Source organism: Peromyscus eremicus, chromosome 6, assembly GCF_949786415.1.
Source record: "Peromyscus eremicus chromosome 6, PerEre_H2_v1, whole genome shotgun sequence".
Classification (NCBI taxonomy): Eukaryota; Metazoa; Chordata; class Mammalia; order Rodentia; family Cricetidae; genus Peromyscus; species Peromyscus eremicus.
Window position 1 is genome coordinate 125,377,000 of NC_081421.1, and position 12,024 is coordinate 125,389,023.

Sequence of the window (12,024 nt, forward strand, 5' to 3'; positions counted from 1 at the left end):
TGTATCACAGTCCAGCGGTGTTCTCTGGAGCTCTCCTCTGTCTACCTCCACCATCCAGCGTCCTGGAACCAAGAGAGCGTTCGCTGATCCGGATCTCGGGTCCCCAGGCGCCTCCCTTGGCCCCGCCTTGTAGGCGTGACAGTTGCCGAAGTCTCAATGGGGGTTGGAACTTCCAGAACAAAGCTGGAATGGCTACCCACTACATGTATACAGTTTGAACCCCAGGGGACAGGACGATGACCATCAGAAACAAAATGAACTAGGGACATTTGTGCGTGTTTGGGTGCCACTCTATATATCTGTATGCACATATATCTTCTCAAATCAACTAGACATGTATAATTGATTAATGATTTTAAAGACTTGGCTCCCAAAGTTGTAGAGGTTTATGAGGACTGAAATTTGGTGGAGGAGGCAGCAGGATGGAGAGTTGGGGATGGCTGCAGTCTAAGCCTCACAGTGTGCTAGCACAGTGGCTTAGGAGACATAGCCTGTGTTCTGTGCAGGTCCTCACCTGACTGGATGAGGTCCACCCACACTGTAAAGGGATGAAACTGTCAATTAATTGTTAATTTTGTACAAAATTACAAACAATAACAAAAACAAAATATCAACAAAGATGCTCTTTTAGGAACATCCAGAATGATACTTGAGAAAATCTGAAGTGCTTTCCCAGGCACATTGTTATACAACATTAACCAGCATGGCTGCATGCAGGGCAGCATGGCAGAGCCGTGGGGGTGAGGGAGAAGGTCCATGCAGAGGAGAGGGTGTGAGGGAGAAGGTCCATGCAGAGCAGAGGGTGTGAGGGAGAAGGTCCATGCAGAGGAGAGGGTGTGAGGGAGAAGGTCCATGCAGAGCAGAGGGTGTGAGGGAGAAGGTCCATGCAGAGCAGAGGGTGTGAGGGAGAAGGTCCATGCAGAGTAGAGGGTGTGAGGGAGAAGGTCCATGCAGAGGAGGGGGTGTGAGGGAGAAGGTCCATGCAGAGGAGAGGGTGTGAGGGAGAAGATTTCTTTCTTTTACTCTAGGCCTTGAGATTTGGGGAAATGTGTTCTTCATGTTTGAGGGATGTTCTAAGGTTTTCAAGGCGTGTTTTATCTCTCAGGGTATATTGTTAGTAATCTTACTCCCCTACATTTGTACCTCTAAGGTATCAGGGTTTTTGATATTTGTGTCTCAGTTTATCATTTAAACTCTGTCTCTCTCCCTGTCTTCACTTCCCTGTCTATAAACAAGAGTGAGGGAGGCTTCAGTGATTGCCACGTGTAAGCCGTGAGCAGGGACTCAGGGCTATATGTTCTCATTCTAGAAAGAACGGAGTCCCCTAAAAGGGGCCCTCTTTCCATGTTCCCAGAGTGAGCTGGGTGATAAGGGTGTAGTGGTGACATGAGGGCTCATGTGCTTGAATAGTGGAGCACTCCCCATGCTGTCTCGGTGTCTCTTCCTAGCATCCAGTGTTTGAAAGACCGTGGTAATGGGGCACAGGAGTAAAGCCTGGCGGGCACTTTACAGGGGCCCTGGGGCCCTTGATGACTCAGCACTGCCCTTCTCTGGACTCTCAGACCTGATGTCCAGAGGTGTGGAAGGGCTAGGACATTTTCTTGGCCCTGCCAGAAGCAGTTACCTGCTGTTACCTGGGTAACGCTGGACCACAGGATAAAGACTGAGGCGCAGAAAACTTGTTGGGAACACTCTCTGTGGGGACACATAGACATGAGGGACTCCAATTTTTCTGGTTCGGAAGTTCCACCAACATACGAGGACTGTAGCCTGAGAACTGCAGTGTGATTTCTGCATCCATCATGGACAGAGGCAGGTAACAGATGCCCAGTGGCACCCCTGAGTGGGTACTGCATGGAAGGTTTGTGTTCACTGCGGCTCTGGGAACCATTCTTGAGCCTTGGGGTTAGAGGATACTTGATTCCATGTCAGGATGCAGTAGCTCTTTGGGTGTTAGCTGAAGCAAGAGTAGAAACTCCTCGAAGATGATTGAAAACAGCAGCTCTTGGTCAGCTTAGGAGGAGAGAGTAACGGCCCCTCTGCTTTGTTCTGCAGCGCCCGTGTGCGAGCTGGGGAAAGCGTCTTGGTTCATGGAGCGAGTGGAGGAGTAAGTATCTATAGTTTTAAGTCTATGTTTAAGTAAGCATGGAGTTATGGGTCTCACATAATAGTTCTTGAAATCTCTTTACCTTTTTACTTTTTAAATTTTAAAAAGTTATTCTTTGAGAATTAATGTGGTGGGTTTTCCACCCATGTAGGGAGTACACCAAGACTGGCCTGCCTTTGCCTCTGGGTGGTGTTTCTCATTGTTCATAGAATTTTGTGACGTTTTAAGCTGCTCGAAGGTTAGCAATAGTTGTTGCATATTCCCTTAGATAACAAAATAAGGTTCATTAAACCTCTTGGGCAGTGTGGCCAGCTTCTCTTCTGTCCAGTCCTCCCTGCCAACACACACACACACACACACACACACACACACACACACACACACACACACTGTGATGACATCCAAGGAGTGCTTGGTAGATAGCTGTGTCCTCAACACCACAGGCCAAGGCTGAAGATGTTGAGGATCAGTGGGGAAAGGATTTAGAACTTAGCACCTAAGCCTCTTTAGGCAATCACTAAGTATAGCACTGTTAGCCTCCTCCTCAGAAATCTTACTGCAGTCTGCCTCCAAGGAGCATGGCAGGAAAGGTAGAGGGATACATTTGGAATTTAATTCTACAGCACAGGGAGGCTTTGAAATGTTGCAGACAAGATTTCACGTTTTTAAAACCCAGGGCCCGGGGCACGATGGCTCACCTTCAGGGAACTTGTCAGCTTTCAGTACTGGGTGTTCTGGGAGGACAAGGAAAGGAGTCACTCATGGGCACAGCATGCCCCATGTAATGGTGGTGGTGCCCTGACAGTATGACTCTGCTTCTAAAAGTGCCAGGTAACTCAAAAGTTAGGCCACTTTGTGTCTCTTTAGAGATGAACTTCCTTGTTTCATGTCTGGCTTCTGACTCAAAGAAGTCACTCCTGAGGATTTCATGGATCAGACTGTTTATCAAAAAGTCCAGGGTGTCTCTGAGAACACACAACTGCTGAACTCACCGTTTACTACCACCAAAGGCTGGTTTTGGATAAGGTTTAAATTTAACCCAATAACCAAAGGTTTGAAAAACACATGAGTTTATTTAAATTACTATGGCTTTCTGAGAGCCTGGCGCTCTGTAGAGAAGAGAGATTTTGGTACAGTGGAGAGAGAGGAGTTTAAAGGAAATCTCTTTATTCCCTGTCACTTCAGATGGATTGGTTTGCTTTTTGAAAAGGTAAAATCCAAACTGTTGGTTTTCGGAGCTGACTGAGCCTGCTAAATCCTGGCTGGCTGGGCCGGCGGCCGGCGGCTGGAGTGGGAAGCTCCTGATCCCCTGCCGTATCTGAGGGAGACAGCACTGGCTTTTGCCTGGCTTCTGTTTGTACTTTCTGTTCTCATTTAATTCACATTTCTGTGGGATTATGCTGTGGGTTTAAAGTGATGTGGATTTACGAACACAGCCATTGTCCTAGTATGTTGGTTGGGAGTGCCTCCTTTTAGTGGTAGCAAAGTAAGTTGGAGAAAAATAAAAATAGCTGGCAGATAATGGCACATAATCTCTTGGAAAAATATTGTGAGTCTAATTGTTGGCAAGAAAATAACAGCCAGAGCCATTCAGAAGACGACCGGGTGGCCCCTCAAAGGAGCATTACATGATAGGTTTGCATTAAATCTGTACTTTAAAATGTGATTTTATTAGAGTCATAGTGTCAATAGAAAATTTAAGTCATCGGAGTGGATTGCGATGACCTTGTAGTGCAGCGTTTCACCTAATGGCCTCCTGTCCTCTTCATCCCCAAACAAGTATGGGGTCCTGCATACTTGTTTTGGTTAGGCTAGAAACCCCATAGCCTGACTTGCATAGCCTCATGGACCTTACAGTCTTTAAGCCTATTGTAGCCTGGGAGGCTAGAATTGCTCCTGCTCAAGTGAGTTTCTCTCATTTCTCATTGTAATTATTTTTCCTATCTTGCCCAATCCCGTTGGCCTTCCAGATCATAGCTTCTTCGGTTTTTAATTGAGTTTTTTACATTTATTGATTTGTGTGTCTGTGCATGCTCTTGGTGGTCAGAGGACAACTTGCCTGCGTTGGTTCTCCACTTCTACCACATGGTTTCTGACTTGGCTCGGTGGAAAGCAGTCTAACCTGCTGATCTGGTGTCAGCATGTATCAAATCAATGTCGACTGTATTGTATTTGTATTGTGTTGGAATCTATGGTTTTAAGAAGATGGTGTGATATGGGAGGGAATATGCTCACTTTTGGCCTCTACATGTGCACTGGATGTATACACTAGCACATGCACACATATACTCACAAAGAAGGCTTGATTTTAAAAATTGCTATTGAATTGCTGCCTTGACTTTCATTAAAAATAGTTCAATAAATTGTGACCTGGGGGTAGGGAAGATTTTCAACAATTTCTGAAGTGGGCCTAAACATGTCTGCCACTTTTTTACTACATATATTTATGTGAAGTGTCATTCTTACACTTGACAATTACAAAGTCAGAATAATGGGTCAAACTCTGAGAGGTCTGATTTGTGTGTCTGTTTCGTGTGTCCATATGCCTAAGGTTTTGTAAAAGGAGTCCTGAGTGGAAAATGCTGAGGAAGCCCTGGTCTGTGAATGAAACACATTAACAGAAAATGACAGCCTAACAAGGTGGCTCATGTTGAAAATCCTAACACTTGGGAGGCTGAGGCAGAGGCTCACTATGATTTCAGACCAGCCTGGGCTATGTAGTGAGTTTCTCAAAAGAAAAGAGAAATGGGGTGCTGGAGAAATGGCTCAGAGGTTAAGAGCAATGACTGCTCTTTCAAAGGATCCAGGTTCAATTCCCAGCACCCACATGGCAGCTCACAACTGTCTATATAACTCGAAGATTGACACCCTCACACAGACATACATGTAGGCAAAACACCAATGCACATAAAATAAAAATGAATAAATGATAAAAAAGAAAAAAAGAAATGGCTGAATATCTTCTTTTCAAGCAATAAGTGCTTTTCTAAATTTGACTTTGAATAAAACTGGGGATATAAAAAACATATGATAAATCACAGTTGGGAAGGGTTTTATTCTATGAAAAATGAGAGTAAATGGATGCAGTTAGAGAGCCCAAGCTCTGCTCTGGATCAGCAGTTCCCAGTGGGGTGATTTCACATCACTCTACTGTAGCACGAATCTTAAAAGGTCTTATTAATAAAAACAAACCCGGTGCCAGTTATTGGGGTGAACGCTGGAAGATCAGAGAAGCAGAACAAGCCACAGCCACCTCACCTCGCCATTTCCTCAGCTGATCCTGTTTCCTCAGACTGGATGCCTCTGTGTCCTCATCTGAGGGCTCTCAGCTGAACTGCTGCTAAAAGCCTAAAAGCTTAACCAGCTCTAGGTCCTCACACCTTATATACCTTTCTGCTTCCTGTCATCACTTCCTGGGATTAAAGGCATGAGTCATCATGCCTGGCTGTTTCCAGTGTGGCTTTGAACTCAGAGATCCGAATGGATCTCTGCCTCCCAAGTGATAGGATTAAAGGAGTGTGTGCCACCATTTTCTGGCCTCTATGTCTATCTAGTGTCTGTTCTGTCCTCTGTCCCAGATGAGTTTATTAGGATGCATAATGTATTGGGGAACACAATATATGACCACACTCCACTTCCTTACTGTGGATTCACCAGGGTCTAGAGGGTCTACCTGCCAGTGTGAGGATACAAGTCTAGGGTACAGCTGTGAGCACACCTGCAGAGCTTAGATTCTCCAGGGAGTGCCATGTTTCTCAATATTGTCCAGAACCTTTACTGTGCCCTGGACCTTGGCTGTTGACTTTGTCTCCACTGGGTCATGTGATCCTTCCCTGAGCCATGTCATCCCTCTTTCTGCCCTTTGACCATCCTAAGCATGTCCCTGCTCTATCCGTTCAGCCAGCCCCGCCCTTCACCGTCGGCAATTGGCCAGTGTTTGACTGGCTCTCCTCCCGCCCCGCCCCCCCCTTCCGGGCCTCCTTTCTTCCAGTCACCTTTCCTGATGACCTAGACAGCCCCTCTCCACATCCCTAACCCAGGTTGTTGTTTTTCTCTAGTGCTTTCTGTTCGCTTCACTGACTTACTGGCTTGTTTGTTCATTTACTATCTTCCTTTGTCTTTAGAATGTAATTTTTTTACATTAAGTGCATGGGCAGCACAAGACAGGCACTCAATAAATGAGCCTATAAACCTGTGTCTCTGACTTAAATGGTAGAGGCCTTATGCTTGTTATCAGACTGTCATATTAATTGGTTAGATATAGTTAGCAGCAGTGTTGAAGTCATCTTTAAAGCCTGTACCTCCTGCACAAAGCAGGTATTAGCAGGTGTTCTGAGACAGTGGTTAATGGTTACTTTGTGCAGTCTGATTCGGCCTTGTTCTGCTGTGTGAGATTTGGACAAAGTTGGTGTATTTAGAGCTTGCCCATTCCTTATCAGCATAATACAGATAGAGGTGATGAAGACCTCACCGAGCATTGTGAGGATAAGTTGAGCACAGTGTAGGGAGAACTTAGCGTGTCACCAGAATGGTACGAATATGAACTCAAAGCTGGTTTTCATCTAACCTTCAGGATTGATTATAACTAGGACAGTGGTTCTCAACCTTCCTAATGCTGTGACACATTAATACAGTTCCTCACGTTGTGGTGACCCCAACCATAAAGTTATTTCTTTGCTACTTCATAACTGTAATTTTGCTAGTGTTAGGAATCATAATGTAAGTATCTGATATACAGCCCTGTGAAAGTGTTGCTCAGCTTCCAGGTTGAGAAACACTGCCCTAGAGGGATCTGCAGATTCCTGTTGGCATCAAAGGCTTTTCGGGAATGCAGAGAATGTGGAATGTCAGGCTTATATTTTGTTTTTCAGGTTGGAATAGCTACGTGCCAGATTGCCAGAGCTCATGGCTTAAAAGTTTTGGGCACAGCTGGTTCTGAGGAAGGAAAAAAGCTTGTTCTGCAAAATGGAGCTCATGAAGTGTTTGATCATAAAGAAGTTAATTATATTGATAAAATCAAGGTAAAGTTTTCTACAGTTTTAAGCAGTCAAACATCACTTCTTTTTACTCATTTTAAAAACAAGTTATTTTAACTACTGCCCTTTTAATGAATAAATAGGACTTTGCTTAATAAATAAGATTGCTTCCGTTTTCATATCTCTGTGTGTTTTAATTGGTTTAAAAGGCACAGGCATCTAGTTTTCATCCTTTGCTGTCATATTTTCATTGTGCATGCGTATTAAATGAGGTGGAGCTTTTCTGATGGCTCAAAAAATTGAAAAGTCACATTGTAAGTAAAGCTTGCAGTCCACGACGCTCTTATGGCAGCTGTTATGATGTAAAATTCCCATTGCAGTTGAGATTCCCAGAATTACGCATCAGATGTATCTACCCGGAAAATATGCTGCTTGTTAATGGGGTCCTTGGGGAGGAATAATCACTGTCCTTCCCATCATGGTGAGGAGCGTTCAGGTAATTGTTGCATACAACCCAGTTCATACAGGTCTTATCTGTTTTGCCTGGCCAGCGCTCTGCCTCTGCCTTCTTTTCCCAACCTTCGCCTCAACCCTCAAGTCCCTGTTTGTATACTGCTAATAACTAATTCAAGACTGACTCCTTGCTCACCCTCACAAGCACTTTCTTGAGTTTGGAGAATGAGAATTCCCGGCACTGAGTGTTTTAGAGAGGTCATTACCCAAGGAGGAAGAATGTGGTGGTGGTGGTGTGGGGCAGTTATTTCCACCATACTGCCTTGCCAAAAAACACCAGTCAAGGCTCTCATTTGTGCCTTGTACAGGGGAGCTGGCACCCCATGCTTACTCCTGGAGTGTTTACAGAGGTTATGGAAGCCTGGTTCCTGGGTGAGCTGGCTGCTTGTTTGTCCAGAGTCTGAGGTCTTGACTCCTTCACCTGCCCTGCGGCTTCTCTGTTTCTTATGTTCCCAGAAATGTCCAGGCCTCTCCCTCCCCTCTGCTCTCCTTCCCTGTCCTCTCCCCTTCCCTCTCCAGTTCCTTTACTGCCTAACGTCTGGAAACACAGGGGACTCACTGCTCCCTCTCTGACTTCCTCCCTCTCTCCCCTCCTCCCTCCCTCCCTCTCTCCCTCCCTCCTTCCCAGTGCAGTTCTGCATTTGTGTTATTGGACATCTACCCAGGCTGCCTCTCGGGTCAGAGGTGAGGCCTTGTGACTAGGCTGGTCTTGTGTCTGTCTTCATCCTCAGGAGTGAGACCTTGACTCCATCTCCTTGAACCTGGCTGTCTTCCTACACACTGGCATCACGTTAACCTCCTTCCTCTTCATGTTATTACACACTGTGTGTCTGTGTGTCTGTGTGTCTGTGTGCTCTGTTGCCTCTTTGACCGGAGTTTCATTCCTGTGTGCCACCGGCCTAGCAGTCTTTGCCATACATGTTGTCAAGGCAAGAACCCAATCTCAGTGTTTATTCTCATTTTAAATCATCTCCCTGCTGCCCTCCACGTTGCCCACGTTACTCTGCCAGCTTCACCCCTGCAAGGGTCTCTCAAGTCCTTGTCACTGCTACTTAAGCCTCCGTTTCCACAGCCTGATGAGTGTTTTAACTGAGCTCAGAGCCCCTTTATCTTCTACTGTTCCCAGAGAATTTTGTCCCTTTAAATGTATCAAGAAATAACTAGAATGGATCTCTCTTCAAATAGGAATTTTGACTTCCTGCCTCTTACTGAGTTTCTAATACTTAAAACATTGAATTAATCAACACCTGAAAAATAAAACCAAACACCTAGTCCTTCACTAAGGCACTGTTCAGCATGTTTTCAGCTCTAACAGTTTGTGTTTTCCTCTCCCACCAGGCTGTGGCTGAGGAAGAGTTCCCCAAAGGTCCTGTGTGTAGATTTTCCTCATCTCCCTTCTTGTGTTTAGGAGACCCCTTTTCATCCTCCAGGTCATTTCCTCTGAGGAACTTTCTTTGACCAGTGTAGGCAATTAAACTTTAACTCTTTCTTCTGTAACTCATGGCTTACGTCTGCTAACACAGTACTCAGGCCTTCCTTCTGTAATTCATGGCCTCCCTCTGCTAGCACAGTACTCAGGCATTCTGTAAAAGCTGTGCTTGTGGTGGTTTCCACCCAGATTTCTAGTTTTAAGTGCACTACATCCATTCTTTGCACCAATGCCTGGTGTACGTATTCACTTTTGTTAAAATAAAGTAAAACAAATGTAATAGAAAATAACTATAATACTGCTGGCTCTTCAAGAACCATTTTTAAATATGGAGAACCAATACTCTACAGTGCAGACAAAAAGAATCAGTGTAGCAAGCAATGAGAAAGCACTTAGAGCAGCACTGAATATGCACACACAGAAGTACACACCCTACCCACCCACAGATACACACCCCAGTCCACCCCACACATCCTGAAAGCACCAATGGGAGAGAGACCCCTAGGGTTTGGGAAGTTTTGATTTGTTTCTTCCTCTCTGTAGACATTTTTAACGATAGGAAATTTTTAACTAAGGAAAAACATTTTATGTTCAAGTTGACTAGCGCGCACACACACACACACACACACACATAATCTGTACAGATTTTATCTCATATGGCAATTTATCTGGTGCCTCTCAGTCTTCACACTGCAGAGTGTGGCTGTTTGCTTGGCATGGCATCATTGCCTTGTAATTAGACCATTTTAAAGCATGCATTGTTAGTCTTAAAAACGTAGCATTTACATGCCATCTGAAACACATTTCTGTGAAACATGCTACTGGAGAAGTGAGTTTACAGCCGTTCACCTTTATCATGTTCTTTTTATTATGCAGAAATCTGTGGGTGACGAGGGGGTTAATGTGATTATTGAGATGCTGTCGAATGTCAACCTGAATAATGACTTGAAGCTTCTGTCCCGGGGAGGACGGGTAATCGTAAGTATTGTCCTTCATCCCTTTGACGTTCTCTGCCATTTCCCCCTTCACAGGCATCTTCACAGTGTACCTGATCTTTTCATGACAGGTTGTTGGCTCTAGAGGTCCTATTGAAATAAACCCAAGGGACACCATGGCAAAGGAGACGAGTATAATTGGAGTTTCTCTCTTTTCATCCACCAAGGTAGGTAAGAAGGTGGTTCTGATGTTGCTAACATAAACACTTGGAAGTTTGTCTAGTCAACAGATTTACAGTAGATGCTGAGCTTGGTCACCCGACTGGAGAGGTAGATACCGGTCAGTCACTGGATGGTTTGTGAGAGCAGCAGTATAATTCAGTCTGTTTGGGAGAAGGCATGCTAATCATAACTATTTCAAGACAGTATTTCCTATACTAACACTGTTCCAGGCTTGTGTGATTGACAGAATTAAAAGGGAGTTCTGGGCTAATTGTCAAATTTGCACATTTGCAAGAGGACCTTTCTGGTATGGCTCCCCGATATCCACGTTCCTTAATACCTCCGAACATGAGTCATGTGGTCCACTGCTGAGAGACAGAGAACAACAAAAACACACTTTAAAACATTTTTGTCTCTTTCCCCTAGGAGGAATTTCAGCAATTCGCAGGTATCCTCCAAGCAGGAATGGAAGAAGGTTGGTTAAAACCCGTGATAGGTTCTGAGTACCCATTGGAGAAGGTGGTCCAGGCCCATGAAGACATCATCCATAGCAGTGGGAAGACCGGGAAAATGATTCTTCTCCCATGATGACCAACTCCTTCTAGGACGCCCTGTGTCACTGTGACATCTTCCTCCCCAAGTCTTTCTTCTGTCTGTCATCTTTAATCAGCATTCATTTCATTGGGTTTCATGTATTAAAAACATGATGTTCGGGGGTAGACACAGTGGAGTAGCACCATAGCAGAGAGCAGCATGCAGCCTTAGGTGGGGTTGGCATGCATCTCAAAACTGGTTTTACTTCTTTCTCTTGGTTTTCTTGGTTTGGTTTAGTGTTTCTGTTTTTTTTGTTTGTTTGTTTTGTTTTGTTTTTTTGAGACAGGATCTTGCTCTGTAGTTCATGCTAGCCTTGAACTCATGGTCATCGTTCTGTCTCAGCCTTCTAAGTGCCAGGGTAACAGTCATGGACTGCCACACACAGCTTCATTTCAGAACTTCTTAATTGATTGACTTCAGGCCTTTGACTCTTGACCTCCAGGGGCTTCCAAGCCTGCCTACTTTTATTTAAGGTGCCCAGTCCTCTGGTCGGCATGGCTGTCTTGGATTCTGAAGACTTTCTGGGCTGAAAAACATCCTTTTAAAACCAATATCATCTCAGTCTGTGAGCCTCTGGGAAGGGTAAAACGAGCAATGCCTGAGACAGCTGTCAGTCAGTTTTCCTAACATTTCTGAAAATGCTAGAATACTCACATGCTGGTCACCAACCATGTTCCAGGAGATCAGCAACCTTATTCTGGGTCTGTGGAATTGAGTACAGTCACCCATTCAATGCTTCATGGTTATTTAGAGTTTCCTGTATGTGTGACACAAGCCTCATAATTTTGCTTAAAATTGTAAGTTCACAAATTTAACACATTAGGAAAGGCCTGCTTTGGTTTTCATAGGACGGTAAGTTGGAGTCAGTCCTGTAGGATCCTGAAGCCTATGTCTGTCTCACCTGTGTAGCACAAACCTCACTTCTGCATGGCTCCTGACCTTGTGACTGCTTAGTAGGCCTGTTTTGTGCTGGAATTCTTTTAGACTAAATAAAAGGACAGCCTTTTAGAAATCTCACCCCAGTATTATGTCCAAGGAGATAAGGTTCCATAACTCACTTTTGGTTTTGTTTTTCTCCACATGAACATATCGCCTGTTTATTGTCGAATTATATGGGTAATTGTCTTGTTTCATTTGTTCAGTTGAACAACAGTTTGCTAAGGAGTGAGCAGAAATCACTGTTCATGCAGTTGGGGGATGTGGGCACTGATATCTTGATGTTTGTGCTGTGACCAAAGTGTTGTAGCC

The 12,024-nt window shown here is 44.6% G+C and overlaps 1 protein-coding gene across 2 annotated transcripts in view; it reads left to right on the forward strand.

Moving 5' to 3' along the window:
- The window catches only part of Cryz (crystallin zeta), a 36,433-nt gene extending 24,640 nt beyond the window's left edge, over positions 1-11,793 (forward strand). Inside the window, exons 5-10 of one of the 2 annotated variants that reach the window (XM_059266491.1) lie at positions 2,056-2,107; positions 6,979-7,128; positions 9,902-10,003; positions 10,092-10,187; positions 10,609-10,657; positions 11,625-11,793. In XM_059266491.1, the coding sequence (XP_059122474.1) occupies positions 2,056-2,107; positions 6,979-7,128; positions 9,902-10,003; positions 10,092-10,187; positions 10,609-10,657; positions 11,625-11,632 (457 nt within the window). In that variant the 3' untranslated portion in view covers positions 11,633-11,793. Of the gene's footprint in view, positions 1-2,055; positions 2,108-6,978; positions 7,129-9,901; positions 10,004-10,091; positions 10,188-10,608 lie in introns of both variants that reach the window. The other variant, XM_059266490.1, reaches the window with a different exon arrangement.
- Positions 11,794-12,024: the final 231 nt, after the last annotated feature.